The sequence below is a fragment of the Leptidea sinapis genome, chromosome 12, assembly GCF_905404315.1.
Source record: "Leptidea sinapis chromosome 12, ilLepSina1.1, whole genome shotgun sequence".
In the NCBI taxonomy this organism is placed as follows: domain Eukaryota; kingdom Metazoa; phylum Arthropoda; class Insecta; order Lepidoptera; family Pieridae; genus Leptidea; species Leptidea sinapis.
Window position 1 is genome coordinate 11,953,070 of NC_066276.1, and position 25,738 is coordinate 11,978,807.

At 33.5% G+C, this 25,738-nt stretch overlaps 2 protein-coding genes across 2 annotated transcripts in view; one reads left to right on the top strand and one right to left on the bottom strand.

The window, feature by feature from the left end:
- LOC126967235 (uncharacterized) overlaps positions 1–25,738 on the top strand; it is a 272,244-nt gene that overhangs the window by 101,562 nt on the left and 144,944 nt on the right. The gene's annotated exons all lie outside the window — the stretch shown is intronic.
- Positions 248–24,870, bottom strand: LOC126967217 (uncharacterized). The gene is made up of 2 exons (XM_050811710.1): positions 24,670–24,870; positions 248–2,362 (listed from the first exon to the last, which is right to left on the bottom strand). Exon 2 carries the CDS (start codon positions 2,360–2,362, stop codon positions 1,439–1,441), a length of 924 nt encoding a protein of 307 aa, XP_050667667.1. The 5' UTR covers positions 24,670–24,870; the 3' UTR covers positions 248–1,438.

Sequence of the window (25,738 nt, forward strand, 5' to 3'; positions counted from 1 at the left end):
TCCCTCACTGCACGCCTGTTATGAGACACTGCTCTAACCCCTTGTTTCATAGTCTACTTTTATAGCACCACATAGCTAAGTATTTCATGATATTATCAACTTGATTTCTCCATTCCTCCTTCCTGCGTTTTTGAGAACCAAGGTCTTCACGGATGGCCAGGCGAACAACGAAGTGTGTTTATAAAATACAGTATCCTTTTTTGAAGGAACGGATCTCTAGAAATAAGAATAGAAATAAATAAAATCCTTCTATTTTGTTGGTTTGTGTTTTATTTAATTCAATATATAAAACAAAAGTAATAGATACTGATATAAACAGAAAATTGTATTTGATTGACAATAATTATAATTGTTTTTGCTGCCGTTAGAAATATTACATTTAAATTATAAAAAATATATAAATGACTTATAATATGGCGTATCATAGAAGTCATACTAAATAATCTCCGAGTATATTTAGATAGAACGATACTCAATATTTATACTGATAATTTATTAAGCTTTAAAAATATTACAAAATTTTATATATTTTGACTGTATACGATACTGAAACTTATATTATTTCTGATGTACCGTCATAATATATAAACTCTATTTAAAAGAGAAAAATCCCATAAGCAACAAAAACTTTCACAAAACTCGAGAAGTAGACATACTAAAATAGAAGTTTAGAGTTACTACAAATCGCATATCATCAAAGCATTTTAACATTCAAATGCAACTATAATAGGCTTTTAATTTTTTTAAACATTCGTAATAAAAAATAAACTTTTTTTTATTTTTATATAAAAATAACAAAAAAACTTAAAATTTATAAAATCATTCAAAATCATACCACATGTGTTATACGAAAGATTACAGTAAAAATTTGTGAGTGACATCGTAGAGCTATAGACGTAATATAGGGCGCAATGAACCTTTTAGGAATAAATAAAAAACCTTATCTAATTAATTACTGTAGTGAACTAGGCATTTGGATAGAAGGTGTATTAAAATTCACGCGTGAAGATATTTTCAACAATTTAATATAAACTGTTTAAGAGTTTGCACACTATACCAAGGACATACATAGATTCACTACATTGATAAAATTAGTATAAGTATGGACTAGACATTAAAACGTAGAAGCTAAAATACTTCCTGCTTCTTTCATAAAAAATTGGTGATATACTCGTGCAAAAATACAACTGCGCTATATAGTATGTACGCAAAAATATGTTTCAATAGGTAAGAAACATCAGCGTAAAGATAATACAGTAATGAAAACTTCATCGTATTTGTAGTTGCTGTTCTAAAACTACAAAGCGATAAGAAAGATATCTCAAAGGACTTTTATAAATTAACATATAAATAATTTTACTTAACATTAATCTCTAAATAGTTTACGCGTTACCTTGTAACGACGTTTGAGGATTTCATCATAAACTTAATGAACGAATCATTGCAACTCTCTTTTATATTGACGACTTAACCTTATTGCTATTTCAGAGAGATTCTGAGCGTCACAACTTTTGTCAGATGGTGAAGAGCAGTAGTTATTTTTAAAACAAAGGTATGTAACATTTGGTGCATGACAGCAGACGATGGCGGCTCTATCGCAGCTGCTGACTTCTCCAGAAACTTCGGGGGGTATAGGATCAACGGTTGCAGAATCAGGGAATCTTAAAACGTCTTCTAAATTATTTTGTGTATCGACATTAGAAGGTTTCATTCCAGCTTGTACACTTCCGTGTTCCACGGGTGGTGGTGGTCTGCTCAGTGGTGTTTTTGGGGTTATTGGTTTAAATGATATAGGTCTACTTCCATCGGACATGTCATCATCGTCACCGTCTCCAAGTCTGTTTATTAAACTTGGCATCGTAGTTTTTTCGTTATCATCGCCTTTACAAGGTTTTTGAGTAGTAGTCGGTGGTGGTAGATTGTTATTATTATTACAGGAACAAAAGTTTGGCAAGTAGACGATTGGAAATGGTATGTAGGTTGGTACTGGAGGAGGTGGCGGCGGTAAATACGTGTTTTGTCTCGCAGTGTTAGTTATTTCTTGTAGACGTGATATTAGGTAATCTAACGGATTCTGAGTGCCATAATTACCAAAGTTTTTGTTTTGGTCCCTTTTAACATAATCATAATGGGTGTTGTCATAAGATGCAGGAACGTAGGGGTCATAGAAATTATAAAATCTCTTTTCCCTTTGCCCAGATTTTGTATCGGCATCTTTTTCTTTATTCTTCGTCTCACCGTAGGATTGATCATAAAGTTCGTCAACCTTGCCTAGAGCTTCTAAGCTAATCTCGTCTGGTTTTACTTGTGATATAGCACTGATTATCAGGAGCACCGCGACGCACGATGAAACTCTCGCCATCTGAAATTAAAAATTGTTATTAATTATACCTTTGCATAGATTGGCCGTTCAGACTCGAGGAATAAACTGATATTAAAAACCTTACAATTTTTTATGACATTAACAGACGAGACGAACAGGACGTTCAGCTGATGGTTGATTGATACGCCCTACCCCTAACAATGCAGTGCCGCTCAGGATTCTTGAAAAACCCCAAAAATTCTGAATGGCACTACAATCGCGCTCGTCAACTCAAGATAACTCAAGGCATTGTCGTTGTATCAAGACATATATACTGTTAAGTTTGCCCAGTAATTTTACTAGCTACGGCGGGCACCCTTCAGACCGAAACAGAGTAATGATTACACATTACTGCTTCACAGCAGAAATAACCCATAATGAGCCTAATTTAGTGTAAACATTATGTTTGATTAAAGTAACTTATGACCGAAATTGATAAAGAATTAAAGAAACGTTGACTAAAAATAACTGATAATTATAAATTTAATGACACTTTTCAAATGGAAATTTTAGCTTTTCTGAAACTTTTAATAATTTTTAATATTAAGAAGCGTAAACAACACTTTTAATTAAAAAGGCTCTGTTTCTGCTTGCATCGTATGAGTGTCATCGTATGTGTGTATAATTTTTTAAACAGTGTACCTTTTTGATAAGACCAAAGTAATGAAATTATTATACTTTTGTAGAGGAGGACAAACGAACATACGGGTGACCTGATAAACTGATAAGACCTTTTGTATTACCAGTGAAATCACCAGAGCGTTGCCGACCTTATAAAGCGACGAATAAACTGATTTCGAAAATCAAAAACAAATTATATGTTTACGTGTTTGTCCTGAAGTGGGTGAAAATTATGAGTAAAATATATCTGATTCTATTGCATAGACAAAATAAATAATACATGGGATTCTAATACTATAAATAATAAAAAACAATCATTCCCAATTAAAATTAAGACAATCCATAATTTGTTAGTTACAATATTAACCCCCTAGTGCTCACATGAGCCTCACTCCAAGTTCTTCGGAGAGTGTCTAGTCTAAATGCCAATGTGCTGAGGAGAGCGTTAGTGCTAGTCGCAAGTCTGCTCGTCATGCACGAAGGGCGTGTGCGCATAATCGCATAGAAATCACCCACGCGAGCATCCTCAAACATTGCTGACAGCATTCTCACGCTCTCAGCACATTGTACTGACCACGCAGGGGCTGACTTCTCACCCCCTCTCGGTGCTGTAAGTCCACAGACTGCACATATAAAAAAAGAAAAACCTTCGGAGTACGCCGTGGAAATCGAGCTAACATGTTGCTTCGGAATGACAGCGCCCTAAGCTCCCGTTCCATGTCACTGTCGTCAGACGGCTTTCAGAAGATAGTTCAGATCTGAATCCGAACTGCGCTTCCTGTACTATAAAGCATTTATTTGAATAAGTGTCAAGCAAACTGTCACTAGTACGCGGTTATTATAGCGAGATATATTCGCCTATCATTGGACTTGTCTGCTGAATCACCATCATGAATAATCATGACTGTAAAGTCGCTACCACTGTCATCATCATAGCATCTGGCAGATAATGGTGGCTCGTACACAGGTTAAAGAGCAATTTGAGAACTGTGGAAACGTGCACACCAGCATATCGCAGATGCTCAATGCTCAGTCCGTCGTGACCCCGCGATATCCCACGCTTCTTCATACTTCAACATTTCGGGCTCGCGTCGGTATCTCCTGAGCAGAACACCCGTTTTTTCTGTTAGTTATGGCTCAAACCTTAGGGCTCTAGATAGGGCTCTAACCTAGACCGGTCTTTGAAACTATTTGCAATGTTTTTACAACCACTTATACCATTCACCTCCACGGTATGCCTCACCTTTGCATTCAGCCTGATTGTATCGCGCCAGAAATTGCCATATTGTTTAGACTCACCTGATGTAGCCAGGGTATCCATTCTAATCTGGTCTTCATTGTCAGGACAATGGTGTCAGGACACCACTTAAGTTTTTTAAACAATTATAAATTGTCGACAAATAGATCAACGCCTAAACACCACAAATCACTTTTATCCAGTAGAATTTGCTCAGAGTTTTATCTTTATATTTTCATTCCATTACTTTATATTTTCTAAATAATTCTTGTAATATGTTCTGAACTAATATATAAATATACAGCTATCCCTCAAAACAACTCAGACTTTCTTAGACGTGGTTATTTTGTTCATTTTTTATTTGAAGAACGACGGTATCGGTAAGATTCAGAAGTTATGTGTGCCATTCGTACTATTGTCTCTCAGACAATGCCACGGTATACCCATAGGTATATATATAAAACAGAGAGCGTTTTACTTATTGCTCTAGTTTAGTCACAGAATAAAGAGATATAATAGTAAAGAAGTTTAACTTAGACCTTTTAAAGAAATAGCTATTTGATGGCCACTAAGAAGAATAATTTTAAATCGTACTTAGTTCTTATGTTGGAATGTTAACACAATGATAAATTTATTTATGCAGACTACTTTCTACTCGTACTAACTTATTGGTTGCCTACTTAAGGCGTTTGTCCTCCTCTTTGATATTTTTTAACCACCTACCGTAGAAGATCTCTAAGGTATAGATAAGGTACTTGCATTTTATTGTTGCATCACTTTACATATATTGTAACTGAAATGATTTGTGAGTGAGTGATTATCGCAATGTGTTTCTTGCCACTTCTCAGTCTTATTAAAGCTCAACCCTCAATGGCGGTGGATATAAAAAGAAAAGTCATTTCCTTGACCTGCATGAATAAAGTGATTTTGATTTGATTATCCTAAAGGGTTGAGCGTTTGATAACTGTTTGTAAAAATATAATATTAATTATATATAACATTAATTAAAAGTTTTAAAAGACTTGTCAAATTGTAAGTAGAGGTATTGGTGAGTATTGCATGATATGTAGATTAAGATTCTTTTTTTTGTTGTTTGCTTCAGTTCTCGTAACAGGTTTCGTCATGCTCGCTTTAATGTCACTGCTTGTGGCGGCGACATGGGACGGGTCGTCCCCTTCCCTAAAATATGATTGAGGGAGGCGATGGCTGGCGCATGCGTCATGCTCGTGAACGGGCGCTGCTTGTGGTGGCAGGATGATCCTGTTGCCGAGGGCTCTGCTTCAGATTCTTATAGGTTATTATATATATAATCCCTTATAAAATGCTCACAGAATACCTTTATTTATTTACATTGGGTGTGGATGATGCAGCTACTGTACTCAATAACTTTTGTTTTGTATAAATTTACATTTACTTTTTTGACTTACTCGTGTAAGGCATTGACTATTTGACGTTTGTGTATGTTTGTTGCATCAGTTTACATTTTATATTGTAATTGAAATGATTTGTAAGACAATGACAACATGTAATTCTGGATTTAAAAGAGTGGCAATGAGTTTCTTGCTATTTCTTCTCATTAGCCCTTTAGGAAGTAGCAGGTAGGTAGATTCAATAAGAAAAAATATTTTTTGACATTCATAAGTGTAATTTCCTTGACCTACATGAATAAAGTGATTTTGATTTGATTTTATATATGCAGGTATTTGTCATGTAATGCTGTGTAATATAAGGAAACTAAGTAAAAAGCTAGTAAGTTTTTAAATGTTAAACAAAAATTTAAAGCACACATTGTATTAAGTCAAATACTGTATGAATTATTGGTCAGTAAATAAAGGCTTATGTTATTATTATAAGTCTAAACAATGTCAAGCCTTTAAAAATCGCGCATTTGATTATTTTATGGTTCGGGACCTTGAGAGAGGTCGATGGCCACTATAGCAGCTCGGCAGCCTTATAGTTCTGAACTCAATGCGATGGTAATAAGACAGGTTTTTACTTTCACAATACCACAAATATATTTAATGTTCTTGTATTCATGTGTCAATAAAAGACGCCATATCGAAATGTTTCTGTTTAGTATTTTCTTTGATTTACGTGAGTGTTACACATTTAAATAAAATACTTTTAGAACACACGTTTTAACTCCTTAAAAAGTTTTTTTATGTTTTTATATTTTAACATATAGAACGAAATATTTTGAGAACAGTCATATTATATATATATATTATCTACATTCCAGTATTTTGATCTTTTTTCTTCATAAATTTCATAAGTTTTATCTTTACTGTTAAGAAATGATTTGTTAACTTTAAAATGATTGAACGATATTATTATGGAATATTTTATTTCATACTAACATACGTTGATATACCATACCCGACAGACGTTGTTCTGTACATAATAAATAAAATAATGTTTTTATATGAATTTGTCAATAATATATCATAACATCAAAAATTACTTCGTAAAATATGCACCCTGCTATCGTTATGAAATTGTTTCACAGCAGAACTGTCAAACCGTGCGTCAATAAATTCTCTCATAGAAATTATGTATGGACACATCAGAGGAAAAACAAATTTGTTGTTTTTATTTAATTTAGCAGCATTTTCCTATTTATTCACCTTTTAAACCTTCTCTGGACTTCCACAAATAATGCAAGACCTAAATTTGCCAAATCGGTCCAGCCGTTCTCGAGTTTTAGCGAGACTAACGAACAGCAATTGATTTATATATATATATATATATATATTTGTACTGTTGACAGCTGAAGAGTGCCTTTATAGAGTTATTCCTAAATTTTGAGCTTCAATTCATAATTTCTTAATTTGTAGCATATTAGCCTATATAGGCAGATATCTGTAGGTTTTTAAATTATTCTATATGCTGTACCGAAGACTTACAATATAGGTACTAACGTATACTATATATATAACGTAGAGCGAAGAAACAGAGAGATAGAAAAGAAAAGCGAATGTATAGTAACTGTAACAATGCAATATTTTGCAGGCATAGCTTTTGCAAATAAGATAATCACAGTATGCAATGAAATAGAGGATTCTCTCGCTATTAAGATAATATTAGAAAATACTCCAGTGCAATCATATCCTAGGACTCACTGATGAACGAAAAATTGAATACTTGATAAGTAACTCTTAACTTGACAGTGCTCCTGGACTGGATGGAATATCAAACCACCTTTGGAATATTACAAAAAAAATATTACTCCCCCCTGACAAGTACATGTAACCTAAGTTTATCTCAAATCATTTTTTTTACAACCTTGAAAATGGCTGCTGGAATCTGACAGACAATTCCGATTTCACGCTTAATAAATCAACAGAAACCGCTGTAGGCTAGTAACTAAAATCGTTTTTTCGCAACTTGATAAGCAGCAAGCATGTTTCCGTGTATTTTTAGACCTCGCCAAGGCTTTTGATATAGTCTGTGTTCCTATAATTTTACGAAAACTTGAGTTCCTAGGTATTGGAGGTGATTGCCTGAACTGGTTCAAAAGTAGAAATATAGTAAATGAATGTAACCGATTTCAATTTAACAAGTCGTAAACAGCCAGCCACGGTTGGTATTAGCTCCTTAGTATTTTGAACATGAAGCCTGTGCTTTATATGCTAGTATATTTTAGTCTACGTGTTGTGCCCAACAAGCAGAACAAGACGAGAATATTTGTGACGGAATGAAACGGTGGGATGACGAGCTCAAGCTTATATTTGGTTCGAACTGCAGACTAGTTGCCCTGAACAGAGCTCAGGAGGCCATTGCCAAGAGACAAACTATACTCAGAGATATCCTGTAATTATCAAGTCATCAACAATTATTATTATGTGTATGTATGTGTTGTACGTACACGTTTTGCTAATTCATTAAAAAGCTTGCAAATTAGTAATAAACTACATGATATAATGTCAATCAAAATATTAAAATGCAAAAATCTCTCTACATCTCCTACCGCATGTATCACGAGGAGCGCTCAGACGAGTTGCTCGGGTTAATTTTCACCAGCAGAATTCCACCACCGTCCATCACGTCTAATTGATTTCACACGCACCATGCTGGTGTTCTGCATTCAACAACCACGTGTTTTTCGAGGAATTTATTGTCTTGTCACTTTCTGGAATCAATAAGGTACCGGCTGCACCTGGTTTTCCCGAACCGATATGACTTAGAGACCTTCAAGCACAGAGCATTCTCCCACCTCAAAGGCCGGCAGCGCAGCTCTTGACTCCTGGTTTTGCTGATGACCATGGGTGCTATCCTCACCAATCACGTAAGTCCCATACCCATTTGCCCCCTTCTTAAGAAAAAATCTTAAAGATATAAAACATATTATGTTTAAATATTTTATTAAACTGAGAGGTGGTCTTATCTATCTATATATCTATCTTCTATATTTCTTGGCATTACTCTTGATTCCAAATTGCAATGGGGCCCCCATATTGAAGGATTGGTGAATAGGCTTAGTTCTGCAGCATATGCGGTTCAGAAAATTAGACAGTTAACTGACAAAGATATGGCGCGACTATATAGTATACTTTAGTTATTTTCATAGTATACTTTAGTTTTTTCATAGTATTATGTCCTATGGTATAGGTATTGCTATGGGGCAGTGCGGCCGATATTAATACCATCTCTGTGCTGCAGAAGAGGGCTATTCGCGCGATTTATAACCTAGGTCCTAAAGAGTCATGAAGAGTTTAAGTTTAAAAAAAAATTAAAGATAGATTTTTGATAATGGTCTGTGTGTTCATAAGCACATTGAGGAAATTTCTAGAAACTGACATTCATAATGTTAACACGAGGAACAAACATAAAGTTGATATGCCTATTACTCGGTTGAGTCGAGTTAGTAAGTTTTGTTGGGCGATGTATATGCTTCTACAATACTCGTATGATCCCAGAAAGAATTTAAAAGAATTGTTAAAAAAGTTTGTGTGGGAAAGGTTACAATAGCATAAACGATTTTCTTAATGTCACCACGGACTGGTAATAAAGCGAACACCCTCAGGCTATTTAATTAAAAATGTTAATTGTACGATGTCACATTGTAATCCATATCTTTATATAAAAAAACCCGCTGAGTTTCTTGCGCCCATTCTTCACAGGTCTGAGGCAGTCTCTTTTGAATGGGTGGTAGTTTTGACGTTCAATAAGTGATTTTGAATCCTATTTTTAACAAAAATATTTGAATTTGAATGGGCTCATTTGAACCTGGTCCAATTTAGCCCCCAGAAGACTCAAGTTTGCGCGTTTACCACTAAAAAACCCCATTTATCATATCACCGCTCTTCCCTTAAAGCCTGGCCTAGTATCGGAATACTGGGTCTCAAATTTTTTAGATCTATCACAATTTGACCCACACCTACAAATCAACTCACTAACACTGTACGTTATGAACGTTAGAATAATACAATACTGTGACTGATGCTAGACGAGGACATAACATCGATAGAATAGAAATTTCCTTCAAGCGACAATTAAATCAGTTGCAGGAAATACTCACATATTTTTGTACATTTCCTCGATACGAAGGAATGACTTTGCCGTTAATCTCAATTCATTTAAAACTTTAATTCACGTGGAAATCGACGTTAACTATGTTTATAATTTCATGGGTAATGTTTTCATGCAGGGAAAAGAAATTCAGCTTAAATAAAAGTTTTTTAAATTACACCTTAAAGCTATGAAAGACAGAACAGTCTATTTAGGAGACTAGCTGGAAAAATAGGCAGTAAATTTAAAAGTGTTAGTTTTGTGTATATTAAAATTGACACAGAAAAAGAATGCCATATTACCTAACCTAGTGTATATGTTTACAAAGAACGTTTGTCATTGAACTTATAAATTATTATTCAAGCATTGGGAAATCAAATGTGGCTTCACGGCTATCTATTAAGAAACAGTTTATTATCTGTGGTGTGTTAATATCGTGCCCCGTGTTCTTGAACTTGCCAATTTTGCCTCACTTTACAAATACATAACGGACGTGAAACTTCTGCATGTTTTAAAATATAAGACAGACAAAATAAAGATATACGTTCTAGAATAATTTTGGGATGAAATGTATGTTTCACACGTAAATTAATAGTAAGGCGTTAAATCGTAATAAACAAACTCACAAGTGAATTTATAATATATGCAAACAGTTATTGTTATTTTAAGATTTGTATTTTAGGAACGTAATCTATATAGAGCTCTGACAGTGTCAGTTAATTGAACTAATTAATGGTGCCGTGTATCAATCGAGTCTTATAAATATCACTAATTGAAACAAATAGGGCGTACAGATTCAATTGAGTATTCAATGCTTTGCTTCCAGCTTTGATTAAAGTATTATGCTCGTCTGGAACTTCAATTTACAGAATGTCTTGAATGCATTTACAATATACATATTAACGAGCTTTAGGGATTGCGACATACAGATTAAAGTCACTGTTTTATCATATACGTTTTTATGATTGAGCTGTTGCTTTTGTGGGTATCAATTCTGCCACTGTATTACTCGGTATATAATATTACTCTCGGAGTTCCCTGCGAGATCGAATCAGAAATGAAGAGATCCGTAGGAGAACTAAAGTTACTAACATAGTCCGCAAGATTGCGAAGCTGAAGTGGAAGTGGGCAGGGCACATAGTTCGACGGACAGATGGCCGTTGTGAGAGATTAGGTCCTCGAATGGCGACTACGTACCGGAAGAGGCAGTGTTGGTAGGCCCCCACAAGATGGACTGACGATCTGGTCAAGATCGCCGGAATTGTTGGATCAGGGCAGCGCAGAACCGATCGTCGTGAAAATCTTTGGGGGAGGCCCTTGTCCGGCAGAGGACGTCATCCGGCTGATGATGATGATTACTTGATTACTCGGTATGACGATAAACTTACGGTACCCATAAAATTTGTTTATCCACTTAAAAGCCATATCAAGCCATATCCGATCGCCTTAATTCTTTAGCTTTGTTTTGAGATGTGGGTTGTCTCTGCATCTTTTAACGCATACCTATATCATGGGGAGCGGTCAGAGGAGTTGTTCGAGTTGATACTAACAATGAAATTCCATCGGCAGACTTTATGTCGAAATTCTGGGACCTCTGGTATTCCACAATCACGCGTTCTGCGAGGAATTTCTCAGTTTTACCGAACCAAATGACTCAGAACCTTCAAGCATAGAGCATACTCACTCCAACCTTAAAGGCCGGCAATGCATCTCTAGTTCCCTGGTTTTACGTTTGCCTCACCATTTCCTATCACTTGATTGTCCCATTTGCCAAATTCCACAACCGGACATTCCGTCAAAATGCGTAATTCCACCGTCAAAATGTTGACGTCTGGCATTTCACAGCCGAGTGTTTTGCGAAAAACTTCTTGCCTCACACAGCCACTTTGTGGAATCAATTACCTGCTCCTGTTTACCCGAACCGATATAACTTTTGAACCTTCAAGCCTAGGGCATACGCCCTCCTTAATGGCTGGACGCGTCTCTTTTGGTTGCATCATCGCTTCCCATCATGCGAGTCTTTACCCCCAAAAAGGCTACATTAAGTTTTTTATGCAGCCACTCGGTTTTAAAAACAAAATTTAACATGCATTTTTATAACTCAAATATTTAAATTTACTAGGGAATATGTGCTATAAAAGTTCAGATAAAGTCAGATATGTGCAATTTCATATTTTACAATAAAAGCTTCGAAAGTCACTCGGGCAATAAATTACAGCAACTTTTATCTACAGCTTTCGATAGCACAGGTCAATTTGCGAAATAAAGAATGCAACAATTAAACAAATGCAGGTCGAATTCGTGATTAAAGTCCAAAAAAACATCAGCCAAATATGAAAATGAAACATTTAAAAAGTGTTTATTTCAATTGGTATTACAATAGCGATTCGAAATAAACTGAACTTCAGTTTGTATTCCATGTTTTCGTTCTTAAATTAATTCCATTTCATCCATCCAGAGGAGGTTCTCAATTCTATCAGTTTTTTTTTAAATGTGTGTGTGTGTGTGATTACGCCGAGATGTATGATCTGATTTACATGATTCATATTTAGTTTGATGTGGAATGCTTGCCATTTGGTCCCATAAAAATTTCACATAGTTTGGCCAGTACTTTTCATTTTATGAACATTTTTTTTAAGGTTGAAAGCTTATTTTACCAGAAAAGAAGTGTTAAGTATATTATTTCGCTTATCAAGGTTGCACTCAAAAAATCGTTTCGATCGATAATCAACTAATTTAATCTAATAAACGCCTATTTCATTTGTTCACCAAATAAATTTGTTGTTGTGTCTGAGCATCTTCGACTTTGTAAAAATGGAGTAAACTATGTAAATATCTATCATCCAATAATTAATAGGGTGACATTTATATAAATCAAGCATTAATTAACATTTAAAATGTATTACTCTTTGAAAGGATGTTCTAATGTTTCGGTTTTATAATGTTGGACCGGGGTTTTCCTAATCGTCGCCAGATCACAAAAAAATACAAATTAAGTAAAAACAAATATGCTTAATAACCTTTACAGAAAAGTTAACGCCTGTGCGAGGTTGGACTGTTTTAGTGTTGATTTCCTTCCATACAACGTAGTATATTTATGGACTAGCAACCGCATATTGGTAAAAATCACTTCGAGGCAATGTTGCCAGCATTAAAATATACAAGTATTTAATTTGCCACTTTAATGTCAGCAACTGACGTGTTTGGTTACATTCTTAATAGTATCAACGAAAATTCTATTTACGTTTCAGTTAAATAATCTATTTTATTAAATGTTGGTAATTGGTGTTTACTTACTTTGATCACATTATTATTTTTTTATACATTGATTTGCAAAAAAACAAGCAGTTTGCAAAAAATAAAACATTGCGAAAGAGGTAACAATAATTTGAACATGTTACAGGCTGGTTAAAAATATGTCATTATGATTAAAAAAGTATATTCCAAATTCATGCCTTTTATAGAGAATAATTTGACTATATTTTGTGGTGTGAATTTTCGTAAGCACACATCGACTTCAAACTTTCAGAAATATTTTGTTGAATTATCTTATTACCTTGACATTTTATAGTATTTTAATTTGTGTTTAGCGGCTTAGAAAATGGTAATTAAAGTTATAAAAGCCAGCAAAATTATTACGCCAATAACGAGGACGATTGCAGCAAATGTTAAATGATTCAGCAGTTCAACAGTCCAAAGGACCTGGCATCACTACCAAAACATCAAAAGGGTCAGTTCCGTTTATAGAAGTGGTTGTACTAATTATTCACTGAAACCTTAGCAGGGAGGGGCACACTCTTTACTTATTTTTAACTTGCTCTTATTTATTTAAAACTAACTAAAAACGTTATTTATTTTTTCTTCGCGAATAGTTTAAATTAGTGATAACAATCTTTCTCAATGACTTTGAACGATAGGTACCCGGTGACCAGTATAGAACCTTGAAACGGCTTAAAGTTATGTAATCAAATGTAACAGTTAAATAAAGGCCTTCGATTATGCCAAACATTATATCACACAGTATTAGGAAATATTAACAAAAGTGATTCCTATGGAATTCTTGTAAACCCTTTCAAGAATACTTAAATTGAATGACATATCATAATATTTTGGTGTTTTGGATGAATAATACAAAACCGGTGCAAAACGAGTTTTACTATCAACGATCACTCCGTATCAAATCCGTTTTTTTCTTCCTTTTCCCGTAATTTATCGATCTGCTTATGGAAAGTATATATTATGACATTTATAATACATAACATTGTTAACAGTAGAGGCACCCATTAATACTACTCTCAGTCTACTTACTTCAAATCGCAAGCAATCATCAGCCTGCAATCTCTTATTTGCCGTGAGAATTACATAGTACCTACCCATCCCCTTCACTGTTATATCTTGATATTTCTTGCCACATTGTTCGTAGATTGAGGTCTAGGTTTATTTGATTTGGCAGTACGCAAACTGATGACCAGCAACATAATATATTAATTGGCGATAACATGTTGAAGATAAAATGCGGCTTATTGAAAATTCCAAATTATTTCATATATTTTTTTAAAGTTTTTAAAAAATCTGCTCATTTATAACATATAATAATAATATGATTGATGAATCTTTCTTTGGTTTTCAAAATCTTAATAAATATTTGAGATAAAAGCAAAATATAGATAAAAAACAAAAAGTGAAAGTGAGCTTAACTCTATTTTTTTATTCCGAATCGAATGATATCTGGTTCGTATTTTTCCGACATTGATAAATAATATTAATGTGTTATAATTTTTCATTTATTTAAGTATTACTTGATTGAACTTAAACTAATATTTTCTTTTAAATTAATAATTTCCAAACCTCATGTTACCTGTACAAGTTAATTGCCAGTATCTCGCTATTAGTAGATAGGTATACATAAGTTAAAAACTGAGTTAACCCAAATTATGGGAGTTTAATCTTTATCATCAATTTTAGTTCAATCAGAACTTGGCAGAAGGCTATTTCGTCTATTGTACTATTTAGTTAGTATCAAAATGATGTCTACGATTACAAAACATGATGTCATTATAATTTACATATTATTACGGTTGTTAAATAACGCAATCATCAGCACAAATGTATTCATCTGTCGTTCACTGATGTAAACTATGGCAGTTATGTAGGTATATAAAAGAGATGACTAACTGATGGGACAGACATTGTGGGTCAAGTATTATATATATATGTCTTTGAGTTGATATTTTGAAAACAACTGGGATAGTTTAAACTTCTAGATACAGCCTCTTGCTGTTAGCTCACGCATAACAACAGGTCAGGTTTATTATTTTAGTGTGTATGACAGCTAAATCTTACACTCGCGTTAAGCTAATCACTTTATTTTCGTGTGCAAGCGTTGCTGAAAATAAAGGTTAACAGTTTGCTGCTATTTTTTTTTATTTCTATTTTTCGGTTATTCTTGTACGGTTTTTCTGAATTAATTTTATACTAACCTTACTCGAGAATCATTCCATCTGTCGGTATATGATCACCCCCCAAATTTCTCCTGAAAGATCCGCGTTGTCGACATTTCAGGCGGGTGTAGGCGATTTCATTGTTACATAAGCAAGTCGTATCTTTGCCTCGACAGCCGATATGTGTAAATACCAGATTAATATAAATGGTTAAAACTTAGTATCCCGTAGCACGAATTATGAGGTAAAAAATATTGTAATAGATAGAGCTTTAGTCCACGATCATAATATTACCACTCCAATCACAAGGTAATGCACGGTTCCAGAGAAAGAAACATTATAATGTTTCTTTCTCATAATAATTTGAGGTTAGGTTATAACCTAACCTCAAATTATGACATTTTTAAGGGTTGGGAAATTTTAATGGGGAGAAAAGAAAGGGAAACGCCTAGAAATTGTTTCTGGCTCTCGCCGGGCGCTGCCGCGGTCCATAACGCTCGGCTGGTGCGTTGTCTTAACATAACCTAACCTAGCCGATTTTTATAAATTATAGTTGTCTTTCAACTAGCTTTGGTCCACTATTATATTACTAGTAATCTTATTACAAGGTAATGCACAGTTTTCAAGAAAATAACGAAAAAAAAAATTACAACCTCTAAACGGGTAGAGCATGTCAATAAAACACAGAACACAGGAACCATCACGCAACTAAGATAGAAACGGAATAAAGTATAAACATTATAGGAAAGAAAACGGAATAAATATTAAAAGAAATATGAGAAAAATAGTTGTTGTTTTTTACTAGCTTTACAATTCTGGGTTTTTAGTCTAAAAATTATAATTGATGAAGCCGTCTAGTCTATCTCAGACTCTTTTTTACGTTTCATTTTACTGTTTTTCATTTATAATTGACAGTTATTAGCAAGTTTTTAGCTTCCCAGCGCCATGACAGACCTCATCTTCAGTTTTATTTACGTGATTTACCCGTTTTAGGTTAGAATTATTGTTCATTATTTTATTGAAAACAGTGCATTACCTTGTAATAAGAGTGGCATCATTATAATCGTGGACTAAAGCTCTATCAACTACAATATTTTTATCTCCAAATTCGTGCTACGGGATACTAAGTCCAACCCATATAAATGGCTGCATTTAACAAAGAATGTAGTTTTGACTTATGAATACTATTTCTTTTAAAGTGGAAAATAATCATTTTTCATTTTGTTTGACTTCCACCTGTGTCAAAATATCTCACCGAATACATATTGTCTATATGTACATCTAGTACCTGTGTAATTTGTACGGAATTCGCTCCGAGTAAGAATTCAATTATTTATGTTATTAGGCAAAAAGATTTAGGTGCGTAATGTACAAAGCAATTACATGTTATAAATAGTCATTATTTGGGCATCATTGCTGAGTTAATATGATGATGGCAAAAGTTATTAGCTAATAATAAACGATTGTATCTCGCATCGGCGTATAGTCTTACCAACACACGTCTCAAGGTGACTGGCGTAATAAATAACAATGCTTTTGTATTTCGAGCAGTAAGTAACAGAAATATTCCTGTCAGCTTATAGAATAAATCATGAAGTGAAAATAAATAGTATTACTTTTTATGATACATACGAGCGCTTTCTGATATGAAAATGCAGACTTTTTTCGTTATAAAATAAAATGTTATCTTCGTAGTTAATAAAAGTTTTTCTTACAATTTTAACGTCTATTATACAAAAAGAATCACAGGAGCGTTGCCAACCATATCATATCGACCTGTAAATACTTGCACCTCTGTCTCTGTCGTGACCGTTTTTGTCATTAAATCGTAGAAGCTTCAAATCTTTCATCTGCAGTACCTTGGTACCATTTGAGAATCAAGGTGATGCTGTTGCTCATTATGTGCAGGTTGCCTAGCAATGTAAGATACTTCCCCGATAACATTATTGTCTTTCTTCAAGGCATCATATGAATTAAAAGAATTTCTGGCCTCTAATCAGTAGTTTGTGGATTCTCCGCATTCTCATTTTATCTTCCGTAGTATGCTTAGGAAAACTGTGTAGAGTGTACTTTTTGGTAAATCATATTTATTTTATTTTTGTTCTTGTGTAGTTTGATCAAGCTACAGGCAAAACGCATGTATGCCACCGGAACTGCATTTTTTGTTTGCCTGCATCCTTCACTGTCTCTTCTTGAGTGGGGTTCTTCCGCTTTTTGCTCAGCCACGTTTTGAATTGGTCATAAGGTATGGGTAGCGATGTTTCTGGTCCATTTTCTACATTCTCAGATCTCCTTATGGCAAGTTTTTCTGCAGCATCATTTCCCAGTGCATTGAACTGCTGTATCTCAACTGCAGGCTTACTTGATTGGAATGCGTTGTGACATTCCTGTATGTAGGTTATGGTGTTGTTTTGTACCGCCTGTAGAACAAATGCCCTGTCTGAGTTAATCTGTATATTGAGGGGCTGACATCTATCACTGGCATATATATGCAATATAAAATTATGGACAACTAATTATAATATGTTGTTTATCGTTCGCTTAGATCAGTACCTACAGGATATTTTATATTGAACTAGAATCATAGAATTTGGTGGGTAACTGGGTTTCGATACGTTTTTTTTTATTTGGTTCTTTGTTGTTCGAAATTCGTTATTCCTTTTTATATTTAAAATTAATTGAAATGCAAACCCAACATCAGAGGCGACTAAGTAATAATGATAGTAAGGATATTTTTGTACTAATTTCCTATTAATTTCTTTAAAGTTTTTGATACATCATCAGTAGGTACTGAACCTTGGGTGAACGAGGAAGGCTTGCACTTTTCCGCTTTTAGTTAATTACTTACTCAATTCTTCTAATTTTACTAATTATCATTGTCACCGATTGGAACCATTGGAACCGATTATCATAAACTTGCACACACCGTATGAGGAGTACAGGAAAAGATTTAGAGTACATGTTATTCCAAAATGTTTATGACATCCCGAGCGAGCGAGATACGTCTTAATAATATACATGTTAAGCATCTTTATCTAGCACGATTTGACCCTCGATAAAACAGAACATCGCAGTATTAAAGATCTTAAAAAGAAAAATATAAAACCGCACCGACAAGTTTCCAAGAGAAACTGGAACGAGCGTCTAAATGTATTTTTTTCATATTGACTGCTAAATATATTTCATTCTTTTTCTCAAACACAAGAGTCATTGCGGATTTGAAATTTAATTGTATATAGGTTTCATTATATATTTTTAGTTTCAAGATAATGCCGTTCAAGCATATTTGTACAAAAAAAAAATTATAAAAAAGAAATACAGAGAACTAGTTTCTGTGAATTAACAAAACCATTAAAACGCATAAAAGGAATATTAAAATCGTGACAATGATGACATTTATAATAATATGGAAATATTGTCCTTGTAACATGTGGAACGGCTGAGGACAAACATACAAATTAATATTGAATAAAAACAGAAGAATATTAATGTAGATCTGTTGAACGATATTTAATTATTGTCTATACATGACATATGCTGGAGAGATACGACAAAGTGTATATAGAAACGTGCGTAATAGACCAATTTGAAATGCAAATGTCCATAAAACGCTTTTAAATATAATTATTTTGCATGAGATATTTGCGTAATTGTACGTATAATGTTTAATATCTTAATCACAAGTTTAGTTGCCTTTTCAGACCAATGCGTTTTTCTTCAATAAGTCTTAAATCTTTAAGAATTATTTTACTAGTAGTCTAGGTCATTTATTATCTATATATATATAAAACAAAGTCGTGTTAGTTACACCACTTATAACTCAAGAACGGCTAGACCAATTTTTCTGTTGTTTGTTTTTTTTTTGGATTTCTCTTAGACCGGAATAGGATAATAAGTAATAAAATATCGCAAAATTCACGACAAAATTTTATTATAAAAAAGAATGGATTGACATTTTCATGACATCATCGAGAATAGAAAGAATTCAATGAAGTTTTTTGTTAGTTTCACGCTACATGAGTAATAAAATACAACTGACAGTGCACGTCATGTTATTCAAGTTGACTGGTTGGTGTGTTTGTTTCGAGTGTGCGAGTGAATATTGGCTTATTGTGCCGATAATATCATTAACAATGTCACGACTAAGACGATCAAATTATTCCTGACAAAGACGTAATGAAACTAGGATTCGAAACATTGCAAATGAAAGGACTGAAGAAAAGAACCGCGTTAGTATGGATCGACGTGGTGCTATGAATCACAAGAACAAAGCGTAGCAGCCCGTAAAACGGATCGGCTGGCAATACGAAATCGTCCAGTAAAACCTTAGAGATCAACAACTTATAGATAATTTTCGACGCACAAGAAGAAATTTATGAAGTACTGATTTGAATCGAGCAGCGTTTCGATACGATTGCAGTACTTATACTGTACTGTAGTACTGCTTGCATACTAGCTTTCGCACTGGGCTGATGGACGTTGTTTGCGAGTATTCGGCGGAGAAACGCAAGAATTGTGCTGCCATGTTCTAGAAAACACTCAAAAATACAATGTTTGTTTCCAAATGACCTCATTTGGGGCAGATAATCTAAGAACGAGGATTTAATCCGACATTCAAGGTATTTATTTACATACTTACACACAATACAGTAGAAGAATAACATACGTACTATAGTTATTCCTATGTATATACACAATACATGCTAATTCTAAAAAAAGTGTTTATAAATCAGTAATACGGGGTTTACTTTTTATATTGTAGATATAAGGACAGATTCACCATCGTATTGGATCACTGCAACCTCTCGAAGATGCACAACTGAAATTTTTACAATTATACTTCATGGGCAACATGGAGAAATAACTTGATTGATGTCAAGAGATCAATGCAGCAATGATAATAGCAATTCTTTAGATCTGCAGCAACTACTTAATGAACATTTTGCATGTCAAGTTAGCCCGCAAATCTTTAATTTCCGATCCGTCTCGCATTCGCCCTGACCATTCAAATCTTAAGGCCAATCCCTGATAGTTTGTGGTATGAATCAAGACAATCCATTTCCGAAGTTCAATCTATATATATAAGTGATTTCCACGTATATAGTCACTCATCACGATATCTCTGGAACCACTAGAGCTAAAGACTTGAAATTTGGTAGGAATATTCTTTTTACCGAGTAGAGGTCAGCTAAGAACGGATTTTCCAAAATTCCATCCGCAAGAGTTTTTTTTTATTATGAACAGAACAACGTCTGTCGGGTCAGCTAGTTATTTATAAAATCATTTTGTTCAACCGTACGTTGTCAGAGGTACAGAAAAAATCTCTTTAAAATTACACACTTCTAATTCAAATTAACATAAGATCATACAGAATAACATTATACATAATTTTATTGCTAGAAAATGATAGGAGTCCATCGCCAACCTGCTTATTTAATACTCTGTATATGAACTCATTATCATGTTATGTAGAGCGCACTACAGTTGGCACGATTGGTTTTTTCCAATATATGTTTGTGTCTATTCCAAGTCTTCGTACACAAGATTCTGGACTACAGAAAGAAAAAAAGGCTGGTGAAGTTATCCTATGTGTAAATAGAAGTCGCGATTTGAGCACAGTTACTTGAGAAGAGAAATTAGCGACTCTTTCCTCCTTTGTTTTTAAGCCTGGATTTTTTTTAAATAAGATCAATACCATTGTTATCTATCTATCTAGTGAAAGCCTCTTCTAGAAGGTAGAGAAATAAGCCCCGGCCTGGATGTTGAACGTTCTGGGGCTTATATTTAGGCTAGGTTTAACAGCTATTCACAGAATCGACTGCGTATGACGTTATTTTGTGCTGTTATTTTTACAGCGACGTAAGCGACATTGACATTCTGGCATGGATTCAATTAAACAAACCAAACAATATTTGATTATATATTACCTTTAGTAAGCCCGATTTCACCGTTGAAACTAGCCATGATCAGGCAATTTTACAAGTGCAAATGAGTTTACAGCTCTGACTATCAAAACTAAGTCTAATTTATTTTAAGAAGAAGTTGGACAAGACCAATACATATTTAAACGCATTTAAGAGCTGTCAATGTCGTATTTAGAAACATTAAATTATAAGGGTTAGATTTTTTCATACTTATCCGTGGTTTGTTTTTTGACACTTATTTGATACATTATATTTATTTTATATTTGCCAAATTGACTGGTTCTTGAAATAGATTTAATAAAACGGAGTTTGTAGTGCGATTGGTGAAACCGGGCCTTAGTCATTTGCATCAGCATCATTATCAAAATTTTCAATTCGTACGAGAATTTAATTTAAAGTTCTTTCGAAAATCAAATTTGTTTTGAATAACGCACAAGTTGTCTAGGTTAAAATTGTTTATGGAAAACTAACGGTTTCTTGTCAGAACGGATGAGGTATGAAATTTTTGTGTTAAGATACCAAAATATAAGAAGGAAAACTCCTAGAATGAGGAAGTCAAAATCAGTAAAATATTTGAGACACATCTGCAGAATGTGTGTATATCTTTAATTGTTTACATTGTTGTCAAATTGATAAAAATATTAATACCATGTTTATAAATATTAGTCTACCTTAAATTATGTTATAAGTAAGTATTTTACGTATACGCAAAGTACGCTACATATAGTTTCCGTTTGTGGCATGATTTGTTGGTTCCGCTGGAAGATCGGTGGTTAATTATCATGAAGATGATTTAGTGATAATATATAAATAATTATTAATAACTATAGCAGCTGCGCATCGTGAGCAATAACTTAGACAAGACAAGACATCACCGAATCGTAGGGATTATTTTAATTTGCAATTTTTAGCTAAATTGTCTGAATTTACTTAATTTACATGTAACTTTTAATGAATTAAATGTGAAAATTTGACGCAAGCTCTTTTGAATATAAAAAAGGAAATACTTCCTGGTAAGGCTAGAATATTGATGGATAAAAATAACAACAAAACGTCACTTCTTTTTAGAAATGGACGACTTTTAGTTAGTTTTATTTTTTCGGAGCTTGTTGTCGAAAATTGACAAAATTAAATTGGGTGAGAATGGTTATGAAGCCCAGTTAATTACTGGTCCATCCATCGTATTCTACAGAGGCCCTTCACGTCGGTGAGACCATAAACCTGGAAGAACAACTACCAAAGTTCACCGTCGCTCAGGTCACAAGTGTAGGTATTATGCTAAATGGCGACTGACTTTATAAAAAAATTTAATTAGTTTTAACAAAAGTTAACGGCACTATTCTCACATTTAGTGAACGCCCTACGTACATGTAAATTAGAGCTGATTCAAAACATTCTACAATATGATCCCAGAAAATGTACAAAACAAATGTGTTACGACATTTAAAAGAATTGTTAAAAAACGTTTGTGTGGGAAAGGTTATTATAGCATAAACGATTTTCTTAGTGACACCACGGACTGGGATTAAAGCGAACACCCTCAGGCTCTTTAATTATAAATGTTTATTGTACCATATTACATTGTAATCCATATTTTATATAAAAAAAAAGCCCGCTGAGTTTCTTGCGCCCATTCTTCTCAGGTCTGAGGCAGTCTCTTTTGAATGGGTGGTAGATTTTGACGTTCAATAAGTGGTTATAAATCCTATTTTGAAAAAAAATATATGAATTTGAATTTGAATTGAATTTGAATTCATGTCACTCAAAATATAGACTATTAAATAACAAAATCGTCTAAGTAATCGTTTAAACGTTTTAATGCTAATTACGGAAGATGCTACCTAGGTTATACCTACCTTGTGAATGATTCATTATTCATTAATGAACGGAAATGTTCATTCAAAGTGAACAAATGTCTGTTTTTTGTAAACCTATTATAATTGTATTAACGTGGTGATGATTTATGATTTGTTTATGTTGAAAGCATCATTATTCGAAGTCCATCACTTTTTTTTTGTAATTTTAATTTCATTTAAGTAAGCAATAATTAGTTTGATTTTTTTTTTAAGGCTTTTTGCTGTTTTTTCCTCCTTTTTTAATGCTCATTTTCATGATATACAGTATATTAGTGGAAACATTATTGGTGTGTACAATCTTAAGTTCTTTTTTGTGTTTTAAATACTGATTTATCCTTACCTGTTAGAAAGTTTATCTGATTGTGACAAACGTCAAATCACACTAGTAAGTAGGTCCATCATTTATTCTCCTACTAGTTGACCCGGTACACTTTGTTTTGCCATATAAATAAAGTATCCCGTACCTGTTCATCTAGTTGCTTGACTGAATTATTTGTATTGCGAATATAAAGGTATTTCTAAGTGAAATAATATAAGGTCTGTATAAGTAATCACCAACATATCATATAGTAAAACCTTCTCCGAAACACGCTGCTTATTATTATACTAGCTGACCCGGCAAACGTTGTTTTGCCATATAAAGTATAATTCACGCGATAGTTTTATAAGTAATAAAATATTGCCTATATTGTTTACATAGCCTGTACATCATTTTGTTCTATTGTCAATAGTTTTTGCAGCGCACGCAAAAATAGGTTTTCGATTTTACACCTTGTGTTACAAAACAGCAATTTTATTACGGATCCCTAATTTTGAAAAAAAAATCATAGCCTATAGCCTTCCTCGATAAATGGACTACCCAACACTGAAAGAATCATTCAAATCGGACCAGTAGTACCAGAGATTAGCGCGTTCAAACAAACAAACAAACACTGCAGCTTTATAATATTAATATAGATATACGAATTATTAAGTTCTCGCAGTATAAATGAAAAAAAAAGACCGGCTCTCATTATATTAATATAGATACATACCTAATGTAATATGCTCTCGATCACTTATATTGAACAAGACTTCAATTCCATATTATAGTGTATAGCACTTAAGTACGCTTTACTATATTAGATTGTTTTTGCATAAAATGCACAAGTTCAAGTTTGTTTATACGAAGAATGCAGTTGAAAATTATTGTAAATGTCCTTTAGTAAGATGCCACAACATGTTTTAATAACCACGTACCCACGCTTCTTGTGTTCTATACATATATATATGATATACATTTACGATAAAACTTTTACTGATCGGTGACTGAGCGAAGCTATTCTTGGGAGTATTTACACATTACATTAAGATGATTTTTAAAAATTCTCTGTTCATTTGTTCTCGTTTTTTTATGCGTGATTTAAGCGTTATGTATTTTTTATAATGTACCGTTCTATACCTACGATAACATTTAGTATATGTATTATTTCGATCGAATTAAAATTAAAAATGAACATAAATTTAAATCTCAACAATTATTGAGATTGTTGTTAATTAAAAATATCTAGAAGATGCCTAATATTATAAATAAGTTTATTACAACCCATTAGTGTAGATACTAAATGGATAAGAGATTAAAACACTCATTATAATAATTATTAATGTTAGAAGTACAATATTGCGAGAAGAATATTTCACTCGTAGAATCAGTATTGAAAAACTAAGACACCATCCTTACCTTCAGGTAAATACGCTATCCCACAGCACATTAACACGGTCACTATTTGTTACTAGAATTGTGTAGCACGTGTCTATCAATTTATATAGTGTTCATTGAATCATCGTTCACAATCGTGAAGCCTTCGCTCTTGTCGCGATTAGATCCTCAACTGACACTGTGTTAACCAGAAGGCTGGCTATAACAGACTGCTCGTATTTAGTATGTTTTATGTATATTGTGCGAGTGTGAAGAATGAACGGGTTCTTTACGTCTACCGTTATAACATTTAGTCTAAAATCAATCACAGACGTAGGTATAATATAGTGTAGGTAGCGATATATATTATAGCAAGGCGATCTAGTTGTCAAATAATATTATGTAACGTTAATATACACTTGAATTTAAATTTAAGAAATCGAGCATTATAAAATAGTTGACAGGACTTTTATATATTTACATATCGGTTGTTAATGACAATAAGAAGGGTCTCAGATATTCAAGGTCATGTTTACGTAGTGATCTAAGAATAAAAGTGTGAATAGTGATAGTGTGTACACACATCAGTGTGTGTACATCCAAACGCATACAGTTAAAGTCATTGGAATTTGTCAATTAATTAGCTATATTTGAGAAAAAAAAGTAATGGTAAATTATAAACCATTTTTAATAATTTTAAAATGATAAATGCCTATTTAATAATGCAAAACATATTTCTATCTAGGTGCAGGCACAGCCACAACAAATGCAAAGTTATACCGATAGATTTTTTTCAAAATCAAAATCATAAATATTTTTATTGCATGTCACATTTCTACAAAAGGGTAGAGGGGTACATTATATAGGTAGACAACAATATGTGACGCCCTGCAAGGGCACAGCAAAGTCTCATATAATATAAATAAGTCTTAAACAAAATAATAAAAGAATGTAATAGCGTATAGACAAACAATGTGTGCGAGAGAGAAGAAAATCATAACGGCGATATAACCATTTTGGTTGACAAGTCGTAAAAAATCAGCCACGCTTAGAATTAGATATGGACATATCATTCGCAGTCTAATAACGGAACGGCAAAAGTGTACTTAAA

Coding starts and splice junctions, on each gene's coding strand:
- LOC126967217 (XM_050811710.1), bottom strand. CDS start 2,362: ATGGCGAGAGTTTCATCGTGCGTCGCGGTGCTCCTGATAATCAGTGCT.